At 43.0% G+C, this 27,479-nt stretch overlaps 1 protein-coding gene across 1 annotated transcript in view; it reads left to right on the plus strand.

Moving 5' to 3' along the window:
- Positions 1-27,479, plus strand: part of LOC134611761 (ceramide synthase 2-like) — a 112,318-nt gene that overhangs the window by 52,495 nt on the left and 32,344 nt on the right. The window contains exons 3-5 of the mRNA XM_063455968.1: positions 17,292-17,412; positions 18,886-19,004; positions 21,508-21,565. Of these exons, the coding sequence (XP_063312038.1) occupies positions 17,292-17,412; positions 18,886-19,004; positions 21,508-21,565 (298 nt within the window). The remainder of the gene's footprint in view (positions 1-17,291; positions 17,413-18,885; positions 19,005-21,507; positions 21,566-27,479) is intronic.

A 27,479-nucleotide genomic window follows, 5' to 3' on the forward strand; every position in this document is an offset into this window, starting at 1 on the left:
GGAGGGGGATGAAGACTATGGGGAGGGGAGGGGGGATGAAGACTATGGGGAGGGGAGGGGAGGGGGGATGAAGACTATGGGGAGGGGAGGAGAGGGGGGATGAAGACTATGGGGAGGGGAGGGGAGGGGGGATGAAGACTATGGGCAGGGGAGGGGAGAGGGGATGAAGACTATGGGGAGGAGAGGAGAGGGGGGATGAAGACTATGGGGAGGGGAGGGGGATGAAGACTATGTGGAGGGGGTGGGAGAAGACTATGGGAGGGGGGACACTATGGGACAGGGGAGAAAAAAAATATTCTGAACAAACTGTCCCATAGTAAGAAACACTATGGGACAGTTTGTTCAGAATATATTGTTTTCTGTGTTTCTTCCTCTAAAAACTAGGTGCGTCTTATGGTGAGGTGCGTCTTATGGAGCGAAAAATACGGTATTTACATCTACCTTTTTCAAAAAAGTAGATGTAAATCCACACAGAGAGCTGCCACCACCAACCATAGTTGGAGAATATTCCAAGGGGACAGTTCCTAAGGCTCAAACGGAATATTTAAATTGTGGGTTTGTTTTTATTTTTTTCGTCCCCCCTCCCTGCTTCTTACCAGGGAGGGGGGATATAGTATTCCCTGGTGGTCCGGTGGCTTGTTAAGTCCTGGGGGGGCGGGCAGCAAGCGCTGACTTACCTTGCCAGCAGCTCCAGCAGCTCCATGTCTAAATCTCGCGAGACCCACGGCCGCAGAGCGTTCAGCAACATCTGGGGGGCTGGAGTTTGGGGAAGCCTGATCTATATATATTGCTTGACTAGGTTCTCTCTCTTGCACACAATTTCCACATGAAAAAATGCAATCACACATAGATTTAACTGATAACTTATCAGGCACTCCTGAGGGTTACCATGGCAACGCTCCGCGCGGCACTAAGGGCCGCGAGATTTACACTGGGGAGCTGGAGGAGCTGCTGGCAAGATAAGTCAGCGCTTGCTGCCCACCCCCCCCCCCCCCCCCAGGACTTAACAAGCCCCTGGACCACCAGGGAATACTATATCCCCCCTCCCTGGTAAGAAGCAGGGAGGGGGGACGAAAAAAAACACAATTTAAATCTAAAAAAAAAAATTAACATAAAAAATCCCCCCCTATTTTACACAAATTACATCACTACACAAACACACACAGACTACACAAACACACACACACTGCATTACATACATACACACTGCATTACATACATACACACTACACAAACACACACACTGCATTACATACATACACACTACACAAACACACACACACTGCATTACATACATACACACTACACAAACACACACTGCATTACATACACACACTGCATTACATACACATACACTACACAAACACACACTGCATTACATACATACACACACACTGCATTACACACACACTACACAAACACACACACTACATTATATACACACACTACACAAACACACACACTGCATTACATACATACACACTACACAAACACACAACTCTTTCAAGGATCTTGGATGCAAAAGGCAGTAGCGATATAGGACGGTAGTTGGATGGGGAGTTAGGGTCAAGGTTGGGCTTCTTTAGAATTGGGGTTATAGTTTCATATTTGAAGGGCGATGGAAATATGCCAGAGGAGAGAGAGATTGTATAATTTTGTCTAGTTTTGTGTCATCTGCAAACAATGACTCTTGCCTTTCGATATTCATTTCATGATAAATAATACATATTTAATCTGTTTTTCAAGCTTGATATAGCAACCTCCTTCCCTGAGTAACATTTGTTATTACCGCAAGCATTACTAAAATAGAAAATGGATTCACAGCAGAAAAAAAAAAAATCTGCTTTATAGAACACCATGCAAAATTATTGGTTTTGTGTCCTTCATTTACCCTACAGTTAGTCGACTAAAATGACATTAATTCTCTGTTGTCCATTATTCTAATAAACTGGTTGGGCACTTTAGTGCATAATAATATAGAGCAAACAATTATTGGTATGTATCCAATATCCATAATATGTGATGCATTATTTGCTAACACTCATAGAAAGAGCAGTCAATTATCACTTTTCTGAAATGCAATATATAAAGCAGGCAGACATGACGAAAATATTGAGATGTTGTTCAAGCGAACATTACAGTGGAAAATTCACTTACTTGAAAATATCAGATTTTTGATTGCGATTTTTTTGTTTTGTTTTGTTTTAATCATCTCAGACTTACTGAGATTTTCACGCACTCCAATAAATAGTTACATGATAACCAAAGCTCGATTCAGAGGACTAAAGGAGGAGGTATAAAGATTATGTTGTTAAAATGTCTTCTAAACTGCATGAATTGATACATGTATCCTGCTTTGTGTCAGTGTGTTTTCAGGCGCATGGGGCGTCACTTGGTATAAGATGTATACAGGAAACTGGGGTGCAGGGCCGGTGCTAGGATTTTTAGTTACACAGGCGAAGATGCATTTTGGCTCCCCCAACCCTCATTAAAAAAAAAAAAATGCATCTTCACCTGTGTGTCTTTCCTCCCAAGCCACAGGCACACAGGCATCATTTTTCAGTCACACAGTCAAAGTCATACAGGTACACTGTCATACAAAGACAGAAATAATCATACAGAGACATACAGACACATACAGTCAGAGACATACAAGCAGAGATATACATGCATACAGAGACATGCAGGCATATAAAGACATACATGCATACAGAGGCATACCGTCATACAGACACATACATACAGACAGGCATACAGAAACATACATACAAAGACATTCAGGCACATACATACAGACATACAGGCATAAAGAAACATACATACAGAGACATACAGGCATGCAGACACATACATACATACAGAGGCATACCGTCATACAGACACATACAGAGGCATACCGTCATACAGACACATACATACATACAGAAACATGCATACAAAGACATACAGGCATACAGAGACACACACATACGTACATACAGAGACATAAAGGCATACAGTTGCATACATGCATACAGAGACATATATACAGACATTCAGAGACAAACATACATCCAGTTACATACATGCATACAGAGACATACTGAAACATACGTACAAGACATACAGACACATACATACATACATACAGAGGCATACCGTCATACAGATACATACATACAGACAGGCTTACAGAAAAATACATGCTCACACACACACACAAACTCACAGACACATACTCGAACACACACACACTGACAGACACACATACTCACATGCACACACACACTGACAGACACACACACACACACTGACAGACACACACACACACACTCACTGACAGACACACACACTCACTGACAGACACACACACACACTGACAGACACACACAAACTCACAGACACATACTCGAACACACACACACACACTGACAGACACACACAAATGCACACACACACACACTGACAGACACACACACATGCACACACACATACACACACAGTAATTAATTATCTAAATTAAATGTAAATTTCCCACCCAGCCTCCCTACCTGGAGTGCTGGCGTGGGTCTTTCATTGGTGGTCCAGTGGGGCTGCTGGGAGGCGTGCGGCTGAAGTGGATTAGGAGGCGGCGAGGGAGCTCTCTGATCTCTCTGACCGGCTCCCTCGCAGGCTGTTTTCTGATGCCGCGGGAGCCGGAATATGAAGTCATATTCCGGCTCCCGCAGCATCAGCAAAAGGCGCGCGAGGTAGCCGGTCAGAGAGATCAGAGAGCTCCCTCGCCGCCTCCTAATGAACTTCAGCGCCGCTCCGGGGATCCAGGAGGTGACCAGGCAGGAGGGAGCACTTCCCTCCTGCCGGTCACTGGAATTTTGCGCCCCCAGAGCCGGTGCGCCCTGCTGGGGTGACAGTACAGTAGTGATGGGGGAAACGTTTTTATTGGTTTAAGTGAGTCGTCAAAATAGCAATGAAGAGACAGGAGTGCCTGATAAGTTATCAGTTAAATCTATGTGTGATTGCATTTTTGCATGTGGAAATTGTGTGCAAGAGAGAGAACCTAGTCAAGCAATATATATAGATCAGGCTTCCCCAAACTCCAGCCCCCCAGATGTTGCTGAACTACAACTCCCATGATTCTATGAATGAAATAGATAGGCTGAGAATCATGGGAGTTGTAGTTCAGCAACATCTGGAGGTCCGGAGTTTGGGGAAGCCTGGTATAGATGATCATAATGAATCATGTAAACACTGGGCAGAGGGGAATAGTGACCGTGTAAAAGAGTACAGTACTAAATACAGTGGGAAGTACAGTATACTGTGTAGTGGGGGCTGGAGAACCTTTCTAAACATTGTGTCAAGATAGTGACAGGATAGCCTAATATCCAACATGTAGAACCTAAGTAAATAAAGATATAACCAGAAATCCTAAAATGTATTACCGGACCTTAGAATGACCAGATTTAATGTTGATAAAAGAATAGTTGATAAAAGAAGCAAAGGTCAGGAAACCAGACTGGAGGTCAACGGTAAGGCAAGCCAGAGGTCACGGGAAGTCGTACTAGTCAAGGTACAAGCCAGTAGTCAATATATAGGAGAATGAATAGAATAAACGCACTCTCGGATTACCATGATGGAAACCATGACAAGGCGCATTGCAAATGCCAGAGAATGAGTTTAAACATAGCGATCATGTGACGCAGGAACATGTGTTATATATGCGCCATGACGCACACACATCTGCATCACAGTTAGGGCCAGGATAATTAGTGCCATTGAAGGGCTCCGATGCGCAGCAGGCGGTGTTAGTTAGAACGCCGGGTATGAGCGCTGGTAAAAAGGAAGGAGTGACAAGCAGCTCCCCTCGAACTCCGTTAACACGCACCGACCAGAAGCATGACCTGCGGACATCGTGATACATTGAGGAGAAAAGAAAAATGAGATTAATAGAGGGGGACCTACCTGAACAATGTGGAGGCACGCACAGTGACCACGTAAAGAGAAAGAAACTCACTAAACACGAGGGAAGAAGGACAAAGAGGAAGTTTCAGTAAACAATATGGGGACAGGCTTAGTGAGAATGTAAAGAGGAGAGACTTCCTAAGCAATATGGAACGTTTCCAAGTGACAATGTAAAGAGGGAAATACTTTATGTACTGAGTATAAAAAGTGCAGTAAACAAATAAAAAACACCTAACATGAATGTTTGTAAAAGATAAGAGATGCAAATATCTCTGGTAATTGAATATCATTTTTTCTATAGATGTCAACCATAGGACACCTATTCAGTTACCACAGTTACCGTAAGTTTATCTCTGGTAACATAATACAAACTTTATTTGTTAAGATAAACAATTGAACTAGTCGCTCAAATTGTGGCGGAATCTCGGTAAAAATAAATTTAGTAGGCCGAGATTACCACGTGGCATGTGTACGTGCATATGCTGACGTATCGATCAGTTGGTTGCACGAGGCAAGATACGATCAGTAGTGTACGGAGCATGTGCAAGAATACAGGATGTAGTATTCCCCTCCTCCATTGTGCTGGACAAGCCATTTGGTCAAGCAGGAAGTTAATTCTTATTTGTATTGATTGGTCAAGAGAATGTGCGGGTGGAGCTTAATATGGGAGGAGTTATGTACCTATATAAGGAGCCTGCACTATTGTCCGGGGCTCAGAACTTGCTGTATTTTGGTGACATTAGTCCCTCTGAGTTCCGATCGGTGATCCAATAAAGAATCTCTTCCTTCCTGAAGAAACCTGTGTCCATCTCTCTGTGCTTGGCTTCCGTCAGTTTCTCCGGTATCATTTGGTGCATTGGCCGGGAAGCTCATCGTTCAACGGTAGCTGAGAGGCAGAGGTGTGAGACGGTCTATCTTTGCCCACGTTCTCTACGGCTGCACCCCTGAACTTCTGCGTGGACTTCCCTTCGTCTCGGCGCCACTGGTCTGTTGTCCAGGAGATCATCGGCCTCTACGTAAGAAGTGCTGGGGTGTCCCCGTCGATGAGTGTGAACTCAGGTTCAGGAACGAGGAGGTAAGACAACTGCTGTTTTAGACGGCAGACCCACTAGGGGTATACCGATTGTGCGGTAGGCCCATAAGGGGTTTGAATTGTGTATGGAATCTGCCCCCTCTGTCGGAGGGAAGGAGCGAAGGCGCACCGCTCAATCGAACGCTCTTTAGTCAGACCGTTTGATTTGGTTAGTCAGGCGGGGTTCTGGTGTAAATAGCCCTAGCCGGACACCGGTGTCTTGTCTAGACTAGCGTTCTAGGGTGTATATTTTGTTCGCTAGGTCGGAGGGACCGGGAGACTAAGCGGCGTCTGTGTAAATTCGGTTCGCTAGCTCTCAACCTATCTTGGCTAAGTGGGAAGGCGTGTAAATTTGGAACCCACTAGATTTTTGATAGTAATCGACTAAGAGGCGTCTGTGTAAATTCGGTCCTCTAGCTCGCTATATGTGGTGCTTGGGCAGTGTGGCTAACCAAAACGGATGTAGATAGTTTTAGGTAGTCCATTCAAGGTACTGGCCAATAGTTTAGTTGGGAATTGTAAATGTGTTAAAGATTGTTTAGTAAAGTGTATATCTTGTTAGATAGCGCGAGCTCAGCCGTCTAGCGAGAGTGTTAATAGTGTGTTGCTGTATCATAGTGCACGGTACCATAACCCTGTATATTTACTGACACTGTATATAAGTACTAATCACTGTCGTCCATTGCATGTTTAACACCATAACCACTAATAATTGTATTGTGACCTTAAATTGTGCTTTGACCTATGCTAACCGTACTGTAACCGCTATTTGTAAAAGACGATGTTACTGGGGTGTGTTATAGACGGGTAATTCATATATAGAGAATTATAGCGTGGGTGACTGTATAGTTTCGCCAAAGGGCATAATATTGATTATCTAGTGACTGGTGTAACAGCTGTGTGTGTACGGGAATTCCCTGAGTGTTTATTGTGTTATTGTGTACGTTTCACTTGGTAACCGTACCACGTGGTGCTGTTGCCAGAGGAAACGGGTGTGACTGTTGAAAAGTACGTGTGCATAGTATTCGTTGTCAACGACGTTCCATTGATAAGTATGGGCGCGTCGGAGTCAACGATTCCGGATCCCTTAGGTTGTATGGTAAAGAATTTTAAAAAGGTATTCAAAACATGTGATTTTGGGGTTAAAATGTCTCCTGTACGTTTGGTCACTTTGTGTACTAGGGAGTGGCCTACTTTGGTTGCGGCATGGCCGCCACGTGGCAGTTTGGATTCAACTCTGGTACAGCGCGTACACGTGGCTGTATCGGGTAGGCCTGAACTTTACGGGCAGTTTCCTTATATTGATTGTTGGAGACAGGCCGTAAATGACTCGCCAAAATGGATTCAGACATGCCACGAGGAGCAATGTCGCCTCATGGTGGCTAGGACTTGTTTGTCCACTAGGACTGGTGTTAGGCCCATTTTGGACACGCCCCCTGAGTCCGAGATCCCTTTGCCGCCCCCTTACTTTCCTTTAAGAGGAAGTGACGCGAATGCAGGAAGTCCTGCACCCCTTCCCCCATTGCCCCCATCCATTTCCGCTTCCTCCTCCAGTACAGAATCCACCCCCTCTCGTACTAAATCTCCCCTTCCGGAACCAGAACCAACCCCCATTAGATCTGAATATCCTGATTTGGCGCCACTTCAGACTTCCGGTCAAGCTTCTTCTAGCTCGGCTCGACGTGTTCTATTTACTAACTTTTCCCAAAACCAAGCTCCCACATCCTCATGCTTTATTACCCCCCGACCGGAACCTCTAACTGACGCCCCTCCACGTAGCCCCATACTAACCCGACAACTGACCGGTACCCAACAATTAAAACATTATCAGATGCCTCTTCGTCTGAATCCCGGGTCAGCCTATATCGATGCCGCAGGTCAAATGGCACATGCTGACCCAGTCTTCGTATATGTCCCGTTCACGACTACCGATCTCTTGAATTGGAAGACCCACAATTCCTCGTACACTGAGAAACCACAAGCTATGACCGATCTGTTCACCTCGATAGTTCAGACACATAACCCGACATGGGCTGATTGCCAGCAGTTATTAATGACTTTGTTCAATAATGAGGAAAGGACAAGGATTAATCAAGCGCCATTAAAGCGCTAGAGGATAGAGCCCGTGCTTTGAATCAAGCCAATCCAGCAGCATGGGCCGCAACACATTATCCTAACACCGATCCCGACTGGAATGTAAATGGCGCAGATATGGTTCAACTCAGAGCCTATAGAGACGCTATAATTGCTGGCATGAAAGCCGGAGGAAAGAAAGCCATTAATATGTCGAAGACAGTTGAGGTGATTCAGAAAAGTGATGAAGCGCCCAGTGTCTTTTATGACCGATTATTGGAGGCATACCGCTTGTATACCCCCTTTAATCCGGAAGACGCAGATAATTCCCGAATGGTGAACTCCGCCTTTGTCAGCCAAGCTTACGGAGATATTAAGCGCAAGCTACAGAAGTTAGAAGGGTTTGCAGGAATGTCTATCACCCAACTAATGGAGGTAGCAAATAAAGTATACATGAATAGGGAAACAGAGACAAAGAAAGAGGAAGAGCGCAAGATGCGTAGAAAGGCAGATATGCTAGCGGTAGCGATCGCAGGCGTAGATAGACGGGGCCCAGATAGAGGCGATAGTAAGTGGAATGAGGAACCTCTGAGTAGAAATCAGTGCGCATACTGTAGAGAAGAAGGGCATTGGAGAAATGAGTGTCCGCGAAGAGAACAGTATGAGAGAGACCGACCTAGGACAGGTTATGGAAACTTTAGAGGCAGAGCGAGAGGTAGAGGAGGCCCCGGAGGGAGTAATGGTAATAGAGGGAGCAATGGGAACAGAGGAAGTGTTAGGGAAGATAGGTATTTTCCAGCCGCGCAAAGGTCCCGCGATAGAGAAGGTAGGGACTTTGTAGGATTGGCTGACACGGTCATGGAGGACTATTGATACCGACCGGGCTCCATCCCCCTTGGTCGAGCGGAGCCTATGGTCGATGTATCAATAGGGGGAAAAAGGAGTGCGTTCATGATCGACACTGGTGCTGAACATTCGGTGGTGACTGACCTAGTTGCTCCTCCATCTGGAAGAACTAATAGGATATAGGATGTAATAGGAGCAACTGGAAGAAGTGCTGAAAAACCGGTTCTTAAAAGTCGACTCTGTACATTGGGAGGCCACGTAGTAAAACATCAATTCCTTTATATGCCTGAATGTCCAGTCCAATTGCTGGGACGTGATATGCTATCTAAATTACAAGCGCAGATTACGTTCCTACCAAATGGAACAACATCCTTAAAGTTTAATGGACCTTCAGGTATTATGACATTATCCGTACCAAAGGAAGAAGAGTGGCGACTTTATACAGCGTTGACTAGCCAAAACCCTAGGAGTGATGAGTCCTTATTCAACATACCAGGAGTTTGGGCAGAGAACAACCCACCAGGACTGGCCCGCAATATTCCACCTATTAAAATCGAACTAAAACTTGGGGTTTATCCAGTGAGCCTAAGACAATATCACATCCCGCAGAAGGCTAAGAAGAACATCCAATCTTATCTGGATAAGTTCATACGGTATGGTATCCTAAAATTCTGTACTTCCCCCTGGAACACCCCATTGCTGCCTGTTCAAAAGCCCGGTACAGATGAGTATCGACCTGTGCAGGACTTGAGAGCAGTCAATGATGCGGTTGTTAGTATACATCCAGTTGTACCCAATCCATATAACCTGCTTGCTTTAATTCCGGGCGGGGCTACCTATTTTACAGTCTTAGACCTCAAAGATGCCTTCTTTTGCCTCCGAATTGCCGCAGAAAGTCAATGTATCTTCGCTTTCCAATGGGAAAACGCTGTAACGGGCTCAAAACGCCAAATGACCTGGACAAGACTGCCCCAAGGGTTTAAAAATTCACCTACCCTATTTGGTTCAGCTCTAAGTCAAGATCTACTGGATTTCGAGTCCATCCCAGGAGAGTGTGTATTGTTACAGTATGTAGATGACTTGTTGATAGCAGCAGTTACAAAGGAAATATGTCAGCAAGCAACGCACGATCTACTACACATTCTCTGGAAGGCAGGATACAAGGTGTCTAGAAGGAAGGCTCAGTTGTGTTTGCCAACTGTCAAATATCTGGGATTCCATATCTCTGAAGGTCAAAGAATTATGGGGCCAGAGAGAAAAGAAGCTGTGTGCCAAATACCGATACCCAAGAATAGAAGACAAGTGCGAGAATTCTTGGGGGCAGCAGGCTTCTGTAGGATATGGATTCCCAGCTACGCGATACTGGCAAAACCTCTGTATGCAGCTATCAAAGGTACAGAGCACGACCCCTTCTTATGCACTCAAGAACAGCAAACGGCATTTGAAGATGTGAAGAAGGCTTTGATGAGTGCCCCAGCATTAGGTCTACCTGATCACACACGACCATTCTACCTGTATGTACATGAGCAAAGAAGAATGGCTGTGGGAGTATTGACACAGTACTTGGGATCATGGCAAAGACCTGTTGCCTATATGTCTAAGCAACTGGATGCAGTGGCCAGCGGACTTCCACCTTGTCTAAGAGCAGTAGCTGCAGCCGCCCTGCTAGTAGCTGAAGCCGATAAACTCACTCTGGGTCAAGAACTTTATGTACGAGTCCCACATGCAGTACAGACGTTGTTGGATTACAAAGGAAATCATTGGTTCAGTAATAGCCGTATGACCAAGTATCAAGCAATGTTGTGTGAAAACCCAAGAGTGCATTTAGAGACTGTAAATACCTTAAATCCAGCTACCCTTTTGCCACAACCTACTGAAAGTCAACATGATTGTTTGGAAGTAATGGATGAAGTATTTTCAAGTAGACCCGATCTTCGTGATTTTCCCATCCAGAACCCCGATGTTCAATATTACACCGACGGCAGTAGTTATGTGAAAGAAGGGATCCGCTATGCAGGATATGCAGTAACAACGATAGACAAGGTGATAGAAGCTCGGCCACTGGCGAAAGGAACATCAGCACAAAAGGCAGAATTGATAGCACTGACACGAGCGTTACAATTGGCTGAAGGTTTAAGAGTGAACATCTACACGGACTCCAAGTATGCGTTTTTAACCACTCATGCCCACGGAGCTTTGTATAAAGAAAGAGGACTATTGAATTCAGAAGGCAAAGAAATCAAGTATGCAGCTGAAATCCTACAACTATTGGAAGCAGTGTGGGAGCCGAAAGAAGTCGGTATCATACATTGTCGAGCGCATCTGAGAGGAGATGGTGATGTAACCAAAGGAAATCGGATGGCAGATAGTGCAGCTAAGCGTGCCGCTGAATCGGGAAGACAGGAGTATGTGGGGCATATAGCTGCTCTTATACCAACTCCACTGTCTCAATGGACTCCAGTTTATACAGCTCAAGAAGAGGAGTGGTTAAAGACTGAACCTGGAAAGTATTTGGAGAACAAATGGTATCAGTTAGAAGATGGAAGAATAGTCATTCCAGCATCACTAGCGGTAGAAATTGTCCAAAACTATCACAACGGGACACATTCTGGGAGAGACAGCACAGAAGAATCTCTCAGAAAACATTTCTACATACCAAGATTGTCCAACTTGACTCAGGCCATTGTACGAAGATGTGTAACGTGTGCTAAAAATAATGCAATGCAAGGACCAGTAAAGCCACCAGGAGTCCAGTTTATGGGGGGACTCCCCATGTCCGATTTACAAATTGACTATACAGTGATGCCTAAATCGGGTGGACATCGTTACCTGCTGGTAATTGTGTGCACCTATTCAGGCTGGGTAGAAGCATGTCCTACTCGTACAGAGAAAGCAGGAGAAGTTGTGAGATTCCTGCTACGAGAAATAATACCCCGATATGGACTACCCTGCTCTATAGGATCGGACAATGGTCCAGCTTTTGTTCATCAGTGCCTACAACAACTGACTCATATGCTTGGTATAAAGTGGAGGCTTCATACGGCATATAGACCCCAGAGTTCTGGTAAGGTAGAGAGAATGAATAGAACTATTAAGAATCAGTTGGCTAAAATGTGTCAGGAAACCCAACTTAAGTGGAACGTTCTCTTGCCCATAGCTCTATTGTGAATCCACAGTACACCTACCAGAAGGATGGGCCTCTCTCCTTTTGAAATCATGTATGGGCGACCACCTCCCGTACTTGGTAACTTAAGGGGGGACTTGAGTCAGTTGGGAGAAGGAATTACCCGGCAGCAGGTTGTAGAGTTGGGTAAGACTATGGAGGAGGTACAGAAATGGGTACAAGATAGATTACCTGTGAATATTTATCCCCCAGTTCATAGTTACCACCCAGGAGACCAAGTGTGGATTAAAGAGTGGAATAATGTACCGTTAGGGCCCAAGTGGAGAGGTCCTTATGTTGTTCTTTTGTCTACCCCTACAGCGATAAAAGTAGCCGAAGTGACTCCGTGGATACATCACTCCAGGGTTAAACCAGTAGCAGTCCATTCTTGGCAAGTTACAGCAGATCCAGAGAATCCCTGCAAGATCCGGTTAAAGCGCACGACTCAGTCGGAGTGACGAGGAACTTTGTGGATTACAAAATTTTATTGTTTCAGAGATTTGGTAAGTGAGTGAGAGGGCCATAATAAAGCCTGTCCGCTCACCGACGTATAGTATATAAGCCAGGAAAAGTCTCGAAGGAACTCCTGTGAAGACGAGCAGAACTCCATTCCCTGCAGCCCTTACATCCTGGAAGCTGAGGTGCCTTCGCACGGACGAAGACTGAGGATGACGACGAAAGATGTGTTTATGATAATGTTTATTTATGTGTATTTTTATATTCAGGAAGGTAGAGGTACCGACACTCCTAGCTGTGAGGTATGCATTAAGACTACAAGAACAGGTAACCATATTTCCCAAACCCTAATTTGGCATTCACAATACGAGTGTAAAGGAGATGTATCAAGATGTAGATACCTAAATATAGAATATAGTGTGTGCCATTTAGGAGTAGGAGAACCTAAGTGCTTCAGTCCGGAGTATCAACCTCGTACAATTTGGTTGACTCTCAGGAATGGAGATCCTCAGGGGACCCTAATTAATAAGACGGTATTAGAATCCGTACATTCTTCGGGTGTTCTGCTATTTGATGCGTGTAAGGCGATATCAAGTGGTAGAAAGCCGTGGAATGTATGTGGGGATCTTAGATGGGAGAGGACGTATGGGTCTAACGATAAATATATTTGTCCCAGTAGTAAAAATAAATATGTGAGTCCTAGATGCCCAAATAGAGATTATAACTTTTGCCCATATTGGTCTTGTGTGGGGTGGGCAACTTGGGGACAGACAGTAGACAAGGACATGATTGTGACTAAGTTGCCTACCAGCCCATATTGTAAGTCTATGGAATGCAATCCAGTCCATATACTTATAAATAACCCCGACAAGTTCTTAGATACATATGGTAATTTATTTGGGTTTCAAATATATGGGACGGGTTTAGATCCTGGGACAATATTGTTTATAGGGATAGAGACTGATACGGTATCCTCCCAAACTCATCAAGTATACCATTCCTTTTATGAAGAGATGAGCATAGATAATAAGATCCCCCATAATGCTAAAAACCTGTTTATTGATTTAGCCGAAAGTATTGCCGATAGTCTTAATGTTACCAACTGCTATGTGTGTGGAGGTACTAACATGGGAGACCAATGGCCTTGGGAAGCAAAGGAGGTAATGTCCGGTTCTGAGGCAGTTGACCAATTAATATCTACACAAGCCGATTATCATATGAGTGTTAGAGGTAAATCTGAGTGGAGATTAAAGACCTCCATCATAGGTTATGTTTGCATAGCAAGGAAAGGAATGATGTATAATACTTCTGTAGGAGAATTAACTTGTCTAGGGCAAAAAGCTTATGATGATGATACAAAGAATACAACTTGGTGGTCGGCTTCAAATGTCTCAGAACCATCTAACCCGTTTGCTAGATACGCCAATTTAAAGGATGTGTGGTTTGATCTATCCATCACATCTAACTGGAGAGCCCCAGCAAATTTGTACTGGATCTGTGGTAAGAAAGCCTATTCGGAGTTGCCACAGGACTGGGAAGGGGCATGTGTGTTGGGTATGCTCAAACCATCCTTCTTCTTGTTACCTATTGAAACAGGTGAGACTTTAGGTGTTAAAGTGTATGATGTGAATCATAGGAAGAAAAGGGGACCCATAGAGATAGGCGCCTGGGAAGATAATGAATGGCCTCCCCAGCGTATTATAGATTACTATGGGCCAGCCACGTGGGCAGAGGATGGTACCTTTGGTTATAGAACCCCTATTTATATGCTCAACCGTATTATAAGATTACAGGCGGTGGTTGAGATCATTACTAACGAGACATCACAAGCGCTCAATCTTCTAGCGAAGCACAATACCAGGATGAGGACAGCAGTATACCAAAATAGATTAGCCTTGGATTACCTTTTGGCAGTAGAGGGAGGTGTATGTGGGAAGTTTAACCTGAGCAATTGCTGTCTTCAAATAGATGACGAAGGGCAAGCAATAGCTGAGCTTACTAGCCATATGGTTAAACTAGCGCATGTGCCTACTCAGGTATGGAAAGGGTATAATCCAAGCAGTTGGTTTGGTAGCTGGTATGAGTGGTTTGGAGGGTTTAAGGCAGTGGTAGGTGGAGTCCTACTGATTTTAATGTTGTGTCTACTCCTGCCGTGTCTTATACCCTTAGTAGTTAGGTCTGTGCAAAGCCTGATAGAAAATATAGCAGAGAGGAAGGCTGCTGCACAGATAATGGCAATTTATAAATATAAGGCTCTAGATCAGGGAGAACCAATGCAGGAAGATGAGTGTTGAAGATTCACATCATAAGATAAGTCTGGTCTGGTTCAAGGTGACTTGCGGTGTATGCAAACTAAGGTTAAGTGATGCCTCAAGTAATTGTGAAATATCAAGAGGCATCAAAGGGGGGAATGTGGTGGAATCTCGGTAAAAATAAATTTAGTAGGCCGAGATTACCACGTGGCATGTGTACGTGCATATGCTGACGTATCGATCAGTTGGTTGCACGAGGCAAGATACGATCAGTAGTGTACGGAGCATGTGCAAGAATACAGGATGTAGTATTCCCCTCCTCCATTGTGCTGGACAAGCCATGCGGTCAAGCAGGAAGTTAATTCTTATTTGTATTGATTGGTCAAGAGAATGTGCGGGTGGAGCTTAATATGGGAGGAGTTATGTACCTATATAAGGAGCCTGCACTATTGTCCGGGGCTCAGAACTTGCTGTATTTTGGTGACATTAGTCCCTCTGAGTCCCGATCGGTGATCCAATAAAGAATCTCTTCCTTCCTGAAGAAACCTGTGTCCATCTCTCTGTGCTTGGCTTCCGTCAGTTTCTCCGGTATCAAAATAACACAAACAAAAAAAAAAAATAGTTTGCTTAATGTAGTCATTTAATACTTTAACTATAGGCCAGAAATCTCTCACTGTTGATTCTTCGCACCCGGAAGGCCCTTAGCTTGTATCAACTTTTAATTTAACAATTTTATTTTAAAATGAGGGATAGTACAGGGGACCACACGATGCACACAGCCTGCTCCCCACCAGTGTGAAGTACTGTCTGTATTTCAGTATAATAAGGGCTGCCACAAGTAATCTTAGGGCCTCTTGCAAAGTCATTAGCTTTGCTCCTACATGCAAAGCCACACAACTGTCACACATACACATATATTCACAATGTCAGACACACACTGATACACAGTGTCCATGGGTGGACTGACAGCAGCCTGGGCTGCTGGGCAAAGATATGCCCTGTGCCCCTTTCACGTCCATTAAATACATGTGGGGTTATTCACTAAACAGTTACATTTACTGAATTCAAACACAGACTGCAAAACGTAGGCCAAAATAGGCAATTTAAAAAAAAAAATTGCCAGTTTAGTTATATTCAGAGCTTGGCTATTTTATTTTTACTTGAATTCTTTCATTCAGTATGTATTCCAATAAAATAATTATTTTGTGAACAAACTATGCCTGATTAGAATAAAAATAGAGTAACGATGTCTTTGTGAGTAGTGCAAAATTGTACATTTGTTTGTGTGTGTGTGTGTGTGTGTGTATATATAGCTTCACAATGTGTGTCTAAATGAAAGAGTGTATTTGTGTCAAGGTTAGTGAATGCAGTGTTGTGTGTGTAATGAAATGTCTGTGCGTGTAAATGCAGGAATACATTTTTGTGGTGTGTGTTCAGTGTGTAAATGCTGTGCCAGTGTGTGCGTGTGAAAATAGTGGTATATTAGTATAAAGTGTATTTTAGTGGAGATAACTGTATGACCTTTCTTTCACTTCATATCTTCCTGACTATAATAAAATAAGGTGATTGGATGTTAGGCGTTTATAAAACATCAGTGTTTGCAAGTACCTAGCCTTGTGTTATAACCATCTTGTTTTCCCAATGCAGACTTTACACTTATATTGTTTAGTATTGAGGGGTTCACATTGTTATATTATACTTAAAGGGACACTATAGTCACCAGAACAACGACAGCTTATTGTATTTGTTCTGGTGATTATAATCATTCCCTGCATGCTTTTTGCAGTAAATACTATTTTTTCAGAGAAATTGCAGTGTTTACATTACAGCCTAGGGATACCTCAACTGGCCACTCCTCAGATGGTTACGAGAGGTGCTTCCTGGGGCAGTGCTGCACAATGTGCAGCACTGACATTCAGTGTCTGTACACTCTGCATGGAGACATTGACACCAATTGGCCAGGTCTGCGTTTGGCTCCGCCTCCCACTTGCCTCCTTGGGAAAGCATTGTGATTGACTGAGTTCATCACTTCTGATGGTGTCAGCCAAGGAGGCAGATCGGGAATCAGAACCAGCACCAGCAGACTGGAATAAAAGTAAGATTCAGCCATATTTAGGGGAGTGAGGGAGGGCCAGGGGGGCTAGATGGTGAGTTTAACACTATAAGGTCAGGAATAAATCTTTGTGTTCCTGGCCGTATAGTGTTCCTTTAAAAAAAATCGAACGTTTAATGACTTGTAGAATACTTAGAAAAAAAAAAAATATTTTTATACTACAACAGACTCTCCTGATATGCCATGGAGTAAAATGGCAGCTATTTTAAACAAATATGTAGTAAAATATGATGTAATAGCTAGAATCATCTCACATGGGCAATCAGCAATATATTGACATTTTTTATTTTTTTTATTGGCTCAGTCTAATGTATGCAAATTAATTGAACAGTTATTTTTTATCTCTTGTTCATTAATCCATAAAACACTTGCTTTCAGGTATGTTGCGTTACCACTGAGCAGACTGCTGGGGATGCAGGAGAAGAAAAAAAATGTGAAAGCCACGCCAAACCCAGTCCTTGAAGCCTTCTACTTAAAGCAGAGAAACCAGCCGACAGAGGTAAGTTTGTTATACGAACCCATTGTCAGATTAATTAGTCGAAGAACCATTGCGGTAACACTACATTATACTAGCGTTAAAAAAATATATATATTTCTTTTTATTCTTTTGTTAGCTGTGGTTTTTTAAGTTTCCAGCACTGGGCTCTCTCCTACCCCTTTTTAAGAAATATTTAAAAATATAGAACTTACCTTTACTCCAGCACCGAGACAGGCTCCTCACTGCAACCTGATCCTCACCTAGTGAAGTCTTCAATCCTGATGACGTTTGTTCAATCAGATGCTTCTCTGCCAGGTTTAGCGGAAGGAGACCTGTATGGGGTTAATTGACAGGCAAAAATAACCAAGGCAAAGAACAGACGTGGATAAGATGGAGGCATAGTCAGGAGCAAGGGGTCAGTTTGGGCAGCACAGGTTCACAAGCGAAGTTCCGGCAGAAGGATCAGGTACCAGGAGAACAATAAGGCATGGGATAAACTCAGTGATAGGCAACTCAGGGAGTACAGTACAACTGAGCGTGGAGGACTGGGAGAATGGCCAATTTATAGGGAAGAGAGGAATACACCACTCACGTCATCTTCGCATTACTGGCACTCCCCTTTACAGTGTCTCACCCCCTTTCCCTTTAAGAAGTGCACATGCCTAGGGAACCATGAGGCAATGGAGGCTCAGCAGTTACTTCCAGCAGTGACGATGACACACTACACATGTGTGACAGTCAGCATGATCCGCCAATCCTGTGACTGTCGTAGAGAAGTACTGAATCCGGGGCTTCTCATAGAGAAGCATTAGCTCTGTTATTCATCATTACTCTGTGCATGATGATGCAGAACATAAATTCCTTATGGAAATCAAAGAATTAAGGAGGAAGCAGCTCTCTTGGTTGTCTGTCTCATAGCCACTAGAGTGTGTTTTTGATTAGTTGTAAACATTTCCATTTCTTATAATCGGCAATATTTTACCAATACGTAAAGATGTCGTGACTTATGTGCTTAGACTGTCTATTTAATCTAACTAAATTAACAAAATCATAGCAAACAAAACTTGGTGCATTTGTTCCATCAACTTGGAGTCTGTAGGAACCCGACAGTGGAAAGGCTACTCTGCACGGGGGGTATAAACTTATTTTTGTATACAAGATACATGGTTCAGGATATAATGTTATTTTTAGCTCATATATGTTCATTTTCCAGAAACACCAATTTCTTTATGTTTCTTTACATATTGTTTGTAGTGAAATCTTGTTAAACACGTTGAGAATGTTTTCTTTCTCACACATCTAATTATATTGCCATATACAGTTGAAATCCAGAATTTGCAATACAACAAATAGAAAATAAGAAATTAAAAGAAACTTAATATACTCTATGCCACACATTAGTTAATTGCATACAAAATGATTGTGCCCCATTAAATATCGTTATCGTGTTTCACTGGCGTCTTGTTATGTCTAATGAACCAATCTTTGTCGCAGAGCGAGGTTCGCTGCTTGTCTGCTCAATGTAACATGCAGAATCGCCAAGTTGAACGCTGGTTCAGATGTCGCAGGAACCAAGACAGACCAAGTACAAGTCGGAAATTCTGTGAGGCCAGGTGAGGTGGGAAAACATACCACAATGGGTGAAGTGTAAAACTATACCTGCCACGAGGGCCGCCATGAGAATTGTTGGGGCCCCTTACAAAACTACATGCTGGGATCCCTGGCATACTCACAATAACAGACAGAGACACAAACTCCCAAGAGATACCCCGACACACACTCCCAGAGAAACATATTCACAGACACACGCACACAATATATGCATTCCAGACACTGTCACAGGTACACACAGATACACGCATGCACCTCAATACACACTGCCAAACACACACATACACACACAGTTACAATACACTCACACTGACAAACACTTTTACAGTGCTACACATATACATACACCTTTCACTGGTCTACTCTTTTCTGTGGTTCTGAAATGGCTTTAAAGAGAGCAGAGGAAATGCGACATCTTCCATTAGATCAGGCTTCCCGAAACTCCGTCCCTCCAGATGTTGCTGAACTACAACTCCCACGATTCTATGAATGAAATAGATAGGCTGAGAATCATGGGAGTTGTAGTTCAGCAACATCTGGAGGCCCGGAGTTTGGGGAAGCCTGCATTAGATGTTCTTGTTGTATGGATCCTCAAAAAAAAAAAAGAAGAAGACTCACAGCTACCCAGTATTCGGTAGTTGCATTTGGATATTTTGTGTGTTTGGGCTTTAATTTTTAAATCCAGTTTTAATGAGCAGGAATTAAGAGTTTTGGTTGACATTTCTCGATATTGCAAGAAGGACACTGTGGAAAAAATCCCATCTCCCTTCTAAAATTATTAGAGTTAAGAGGGTATAGGTGTGGACACTTTGTCACACCAGTGATTTGGCCAACATGTTATCTGAGGTAGTGTCGCAGATGGTCTGCAATGGTGTTTGAAGGATATATTAGGTGTTTTTGCTGTATATTTGATGGTATTTAGTTTTAATATAATTAACACTGTTTTTTAAGGAAGTAGTTCCATTTTAGCAGTTCTAATATACTTTCCACAATTTTTGCAGAGTGCCTATCCGTTGAAGCCAGAACTACATTTCCTAAACATACAAAGTGATAACATTTTGCAGTTTATGGTTTTTACTTCCTGTTGATTTTTTTTTTTCCAATTTTAGCTAGATTTCCCCCAATCTATGTTAGAGCACTTTATTGAAATATGACTTTTTTTTTTAAATGCCATTTATTTTTCCCCTATTACGATAAGAGGTTTTCCTGTTGGTTCTGAAACTGGACGGTATCCCTCGCTCTCTGAGGCTATTTTTAACATTCGTGCCAAATGAACCCATGTTATGATCCTTGTTTTTCTCATTTTTGATATGTTTGTTCTTTAATTTCGGGCCAGAGCACTTACCTATTTGCTCTCCCTTCCCGTATTAAGATCTATATATATCTTCCTTAATTACCCGAGTCGTATTCAATCCCATTTCGCCTGAGTCCTAGTAATATCTGTATGTTCGCTAAACCCATAATTCAGTTGCTTACTATTATTTGCATCAATATTTGTGTTTAATATATTCTTTCATATCAAAAATCTCAGTCCACTATTTATATTTTAAGTGCGTATTCTTACGGCATACCAGTTTAGTCTTTTGGGGTTTTTAGAGTTTTTTTTTTTTTAAGAGTACGTGAAGTACATGCGATTTTCAGAACTTTTTGAGTCTAGCTTATCTCAATGATACATTTCTAATAGGATAGTATGTGACTGACTACATTGCACTAAATGTGCAGAATAACTGCAGTAGGCTCAAGTAGCTGTATTGACCCAGGGATAAGTTAACAAATATGTAGTAGACTACTAAAAATTCAAGTAAAGAACAGTTGTAAACAATATAATTATATAAATTAATAGGTCACCCTCAAGTTTTTGACTGTGTGCACACATATAATAATTCAGTAATCTGTGCAAAACAGAGCTCAAACCACCAAATATACCAATATCGAATCAGATCGTCCAAACACACAAGAGAGAAACACTACAATAGTCTTTATTAGTAAAACACAATAAACAAAACAAAAATGTGGTATTTTTTAAAGCATGTATCGTTCACAAGCAATACGATTAAGCAATACTTTGCATAGCTATACACTCTGTTTTTGGTCAAAATCATCAGACTTAGGAGCCCAAAGGAACCTTATGTTACCCCAACATTTTGACCACTTTGGCTTTTTCAATGCTTTTTCTACAGATGACTGACAAAGGCTGCAAATCCACACTTACCAAAACCCTCTAACAGAAGCAAGAGAGCCTTCAGCACAGATTTACAGAACTTCAAGTGACTTACATGTACATAACTGGGATTTATTTTGAATAATATATCAAATATGTCTCACTCACATCAAGTTTATTTCATTTTTTTGGGACACATCATTTTTTTACTTTTCTTTTCTTTTTTTTTTTTTTTTTTTTTAGCATTAATGTCCTTGTACAATTGTATGTTTGTTTGTTTGGTTTTAAAATATTTTTCAAACCTTGCACAATGGGGTTTTTTTTTCTTCTTTTTTTCTCTTTAGTTGGAGATATGTCTTCTATTTGGTTGCGTTCCTTACTGGCCTTGCTGTGCTGAAAGATGTGAGTATACAGTGATTCTGTGTTAGGGGACAGGCATGCGATTATATAAGACTTAGCTCAAACGCGTATAGATCTGTATGTAATGGAAAATGACAGAGCGTATAATATCCTAATATCATGTTATGAGTAAAGTTTCTGTTTATATCTGAAATTACCTTCTTACCTATTTTTCTGTTTTAGACCATAGCACATTACACAGTACTTCAAATTAATTGATTAAAGTTATGTATTCTCCAATAGGGAAGGATATTTATCGGATTTGGAAAAATTACTTTTGTTGGGCAAAGAAAGGTCACATGGAATATTTGTCCGTCCAAATGAATGTTAAACATTTGTTGAACATACGGTCTGCACAAATGTGCTTACATTTACATAATTAATTTGTTGCAAATTAATGCAAAGCTTTTCAGAGAAACTGCAGTGTTTACATTGCTGCCTAGGAACACCTCTAGTGGCAGTCACTCAGAGGGCCACTAGAGGTACTTCCTGTGTCAGTATTGGACAGTGCTCTGCATGGAGGCGCTGAACGTTGCCATAGAGATGCATTGATTCAATGCTGATTGGAGTGGCGCGTTTTGCAGCTGGTGCCTGCATTATCCCCTATCAAATATGTAGATGCTGCTGTTCCGATCCTGAAAAGGTTGAAGATCCCACCTCTGCACCCCATCTACAAAGACCAGATCAACATTTCACCTATTTGCAACTCAGGCCACCTTAAAACTATATATTAAATCTCCAGCCGCCCCAGGTGCATTTTATTTGCCTACTTTTAGGTCAATTGCAGATCCAGTGTCCATTCCTGCTCACCTATTTTTTGTATATTGTGACTTCAGTGCCCCCTGACCCGTGTTTATTTTTGTTGCATTGTGCTATTTACCTCCACTGACCCCTTGTCTTGTTTGTTGTTATTTTGCTCTATGTAAAAAGCATTTTCTTCTCTGGTTACTTACCTGAAGCTCATTTTGTCACCTGTACCGGGTATCAGATTTACGTTCTTGTAACAGGTGTGTTTTTTTTCATTAATCCCATAACATATAATCTGAGTGACCTTTACCTATTTTTGCATATTGGAATCTGACCTAGTCATGAACGTGACATCTACTGATATTCATAAATTCAATTCCGACACAACTAAATATTGTTGTGCATTAATGCAGACAAATTAACCATTAATGCTATATTGTGCAGACTATCGCATAGACTGCATATAAATAATTATTAAAAACATATAGTGCAAAGAGAAAACAGACTATGATATAACCCACAGGACAGAGATACTGATCCCCATATAACTTGACTGACCAATTATCCAATCCTTCCAGATATTCTGACCCTGATAACAAACTTAGTATGAAATTAAATGGTAGATTTAATATAGCAATCAATTATTGATCATGTGCCTTACTTTTTTGGTCATGTATGTACGTTCCTTGAGGACTGGTGGCAGTAGCTTTGTCTCCAAAATCATTATGCTAGCCTAATTTATTCTCCTGAATCTTCGAAAACATAATGCATTCATTAAACTGCTACTCCAACCCTTAGAATTGTTTTTTCTTTTAAAAATGAACAATTCTTTCCACGTCTACTTGACAAAGCTACAGGATGGTGCCCAAACGTTTTTGTTCTGGGAGGGAGACACAGACTCAAAGAATCAGGTGATGCTGGTTCACGACAGAAATAAAATATGCACAGAATTTACATTCGGCAGCTCGGAACAGAGTTCTGGGCTGCCTTAGTCACATGTGCCAGGAGTGCAGCTAACCCCTGGAATAAAAATGCAAACAATTCTGGTTGTACTTTGTTTCAAGCTGAAATAATGCACATTCCGATTCCTTCCTTGATGACCACTTCAAAAAGAAGTGTTCAAGGACATGGGAGTAACCAGTCTCCTGTTTGTTCCTACCCCTTCTACTAGTCCTACAGCTTTTCTGTTCTAGCCTAATCATGGTCAGTTTCATCTCAGTCCTTTCTCCATCCTTATCTCATTCCTCTCTAAACTTATCTCTCTTCCTACAGCACTCCTGTATCTTCTCATTTATTTTTCCCCCGTCTCTTTTCCATCCCACTAGCAAGCTGATGCAGACTACCACTTATCAAATGAGACATTTTTAAATAAGCTTTTGCGCGAGACCTCCTACAATGTAGCAACGTCCGAAACTGTTCTACCAACGTTCCAGATTAACACCGACTATAAAATATGAAAAATGGAGATTATAGACTAAATAAACAGAAAACTCACGGAAATATTCTGTTTACCTTCAGCAGGTGTTTAAATAATACGAAACGCCTGATTGCTTGATGTGCGCAGTTTTGTTTACGTTTTTTTTTATGTGACTATAGCGTTGGCAAGACCTGCTTTCCAGTTGGCTTAGACCTGACAAGAGCTGCAGGTTCATGCTTCCCTAAGATTGTGGTGGATTCTCGGTAAAAATAAATTTAGTAGGCCGAGATTACCACGTGGCATGTGTACGTGCATATGCTGACGTATCGATCAGTTGGTTGCACGAGGCAAGATACGATCAGTAGTGTACGGAGCATGTGCAAGAATACAGGATATAGTATTCCCCTCCTCCATTGTGCTGGACAGGCCATGCGGTCAAGCAGGAAGTTAATTCTTATTTGTATTGATTGGTCAAGAGAATGTGCGGGTGGAGCTTAATATGGGAGGAGTTATGTGCCTATATAAGGAGCCTGCACTATTGTCCGGGGCTCAGAATTTGCTGTATTTTGGTGACGCTAGTCCCTCTGAGTCCCGATCGGTGATCCAATAAAGAATCTCTTCCTTCCTGAAGAAACCTGTGTCCATCTCTCTGTGCTTGGCTTCCGTCAGTTTCTCCGGTATCATTTGGTGCATTGGCCGGGAAACTCATCGTTCAACGGTAGCTGAGAGGCAGAGGCGTGAGACGGTCTATCTTTGCCCACGTTCTCTACGGCTGCACCCCTGAACTTCTGCGTGGACCTCCCTTCGTCTCGGCGCCACTGGGCCATTGTCCAGGAGATCATCGGCCTCTACGTGAGAAGTGCTGGGGTGTCCCCGTCGATGAGTGTGAACTCAGGTTCAGGAACGAGGAGGTAAGACAACTGCTGTTTTAGACGTCAGGACCCACTAGGGGTATACCGATTGTGCGGTAGGCCCAAAGGGGTTTTGAATCTGTGTATCTGCCCCCTCTGTCGGAGGGAAGGAGCGAAGGCGCACCGCTCGATCGAACGCTCTTTAGTCAGACCGTTTGATTTGGTTAGTCAGGCGGGGTCCTGGTGTAAATAGCCCTAGCCGGACACCGGTGTCTTGTCTAGACTAGCGTTCTAGGGTGTATATTACGTTCGCTAGGTCGGAGGGACCGGGAGACTAAGCGACGCCTGTGTAAATTCGGTTCGCTAGTTCTCATCCTATCTGGGCTAAGTGGGAAGGCGTGTAAATTTGGAACCCACTAGACTTTTGATAGTGCGACTAAGAGGCGCCTGTGTAAATTCGGTTCTCTAGCTCGCTATATATGTGGTGATTGGGCAGTGTGGCTAACCAAAACGGGTGTATATAGTTTTAGGTAGTCCATTCAAGGTACTGGCCAATAGTTTAGTTGGGAATTGTAAATGTGTTAACGATTGTTTAGTAAAGTGTATATCTTGTTAGATAGCGCGAGCTCAGCCGTCTAGCGAGAGTGTTAATAGTGTGTTGCTGTATTATAGTGCACGGTACCATAACCCTGTATATTTACTGACACTGTATATAAGTACTTATCATTGTTGTCCATTGCATGTTTAACACCATAACCACTAATAATTGTATTGTGACCTTAACTTGTGCTTTGACCTATGCTAACCGTACTGTAACCGCTAATTGTAAAAGACGATGTTACTGGGGTGTGTTATAGACGGGTAATTCGTATATAGAGAATTATAGCGTGGGTGACTGTATAGTTACGCCAAAGGGCATAATATTGATTATATAGTGACTGGTGTAACAGCTGTGTGTGTACGGGAATTCCCTGAGTGTTTATTGTTATTGTGTACGTTTCACTTGGTAACCGTACCACGTGGTGCTGTTGCCAGAGGAAACGGGTGTGACTGTTGAATAGTACGCGTGTATAGTATTCGTTGTCGACGACGTTCCATTGTTAAGTATGGGTGCGTCGCAGTCAACGATTCCGGATCCCTTAGGTTGTATGGTGAAGAATTTTAAAAAGGGATTCAAAACTTGTGATTTTGGGGTTAAAATGTCTCCTGTACGTTTGGTCACTTTGTGTACTAGGGAGTGGCCTACTTTGGTTGCGGCATGGCCGCCACGTGGCAGTTTGGATCTAACTCTGGTACAGCGCTTACACGTGGCTGTATCAGGTAGGCCTGAACTTTACGGGCAGTTTCCTTATATTGACTGTTGGAGACAGGCCGTAAATGACTCGCCAAAATGGCTCCAGACATGCCACGAGGAGCAGTGTCGCCTCATGGTAGCTAGGACTTGTTCGTCCACTAGGACTGGTGTTAGGCCCATTTTGGACACGCCCCCTGAGTCCGAGATCCCTTTGCCGCCCCCTTACTTTCCGTTAAGAGGAAGTGACGCAAACGCAGGAAGTCCTGCAGCCCTCCCCTCATTACCCCCATCCACTTCCGCTTCCTCCTCCAGTACAGGATCCACCCCCCCTCGTACTAAATCTCCCCTTCCGGAACCAGAACCCACCCCCATTAGAAACGAATATCCTGATTTGGCGCCACTTCAGACTTCCGGTCAAGCTTCATCTAGCTCGGCTCGAAGTGTTTTATTTACGACCTTTTCCCAAAACCAACCTCCCACATCCCCATACCCTATCTCTCCCCGACCGGAACCCATGACTGACGCCTCTCTACGTAGCCCCATCCAAACCCGACAGTTGACTGGTGCCCAACAATTAAAGCACTATCAGATGCCTCTTCGTCTGAATCCCGGGTCAGCTTATATCGATGCCGCAGGTCAAATGGCACACGCTGACCCAGTCTTCGTATATGTCCCATTTACCACAACCGATCTTTTAAACTGGAAGACCCATAATTCCTCGTATACTGAGAAACCACAAGCCATGACTGATCTGTTCACCTCAATAGTACAGACGCATAATCCGACATGGGCTGATTGCCAGCAGTTACTAATGACTTTATTTAACAATGAGGAAAGGACAAGAATAAATCAAGCAGCCATAAAAGCACTAGAGGATAGAGCCCGTGTTTTGAACCAAGCTAATCCAGCAGCATGGGCCGCAACACACTATCCCAACACTGATCCCGATTGGAACGTAAATGGTGCTGATATGGTTCAACTCAGAGCCTATAGAGACGCTATAATTGCTGGCATGAAAGCAGGAGGAAAGAAAGCCATTAACATGTCGAAGCCAGTTGAGGTGATCCAGAAAAGCGATGAAGCGCCCAGTGTCTTTTATGACCGATTATTGGAGGCATACCGCTTGTATACCCCCTTTAATCCGGAAGACGCAGACAATTCCCGAATGGTTAACTCCGCCTTTGTCAGCCAAGCATACGGGGATATTAAGCGCAAGCTACAAAAGTTAGAAGGGTTTGCAGGTATGTCCATCACCCAACTAATGGAGGTAGCAAATAAGGTCTATATGAACAGGGATACAGAAAGTAAGAAAGAGGAAGAGCGCAAGATGCGTAAAAAGACTGATATGCTAGCGGTAGCGATCGCAGGCGTAGATAAACGGGGCCCAGATAGAGGCAATAATAGATGGAGTAGAGAGCCTTTGAGTAGGGATCAATGCGCGTATTGCAAGGAAGAAGGGCATTGGAGGAACGAATGTCCGCAAAGAGAGCAGTACGAGAGAGACCAACCCAGGGCAGGCTACGGAAACTTTAGAGGCAGAGCGAGAGGTAGAGGAGGCCCCGGAGGGAGTAATGGTTATAGAGGGAGTAATGGGAACAGAGGAAGTGT

This window comes from Pelobates fuscus, chromosome 5, assembly GCF_036172605.1.
Source record: "Pelobates fuscus isolate aPelFus1 chromosome 5, aPelFus1.pri, whole genome shotgun sequence".
Classification (NCBI taxonomy): domain Eukaryota; kingdom Metazoa; phylum Chordata; class Amphibia; order Anura; family Pelobatidae; genus Pelobates; species Pelobates fuscus.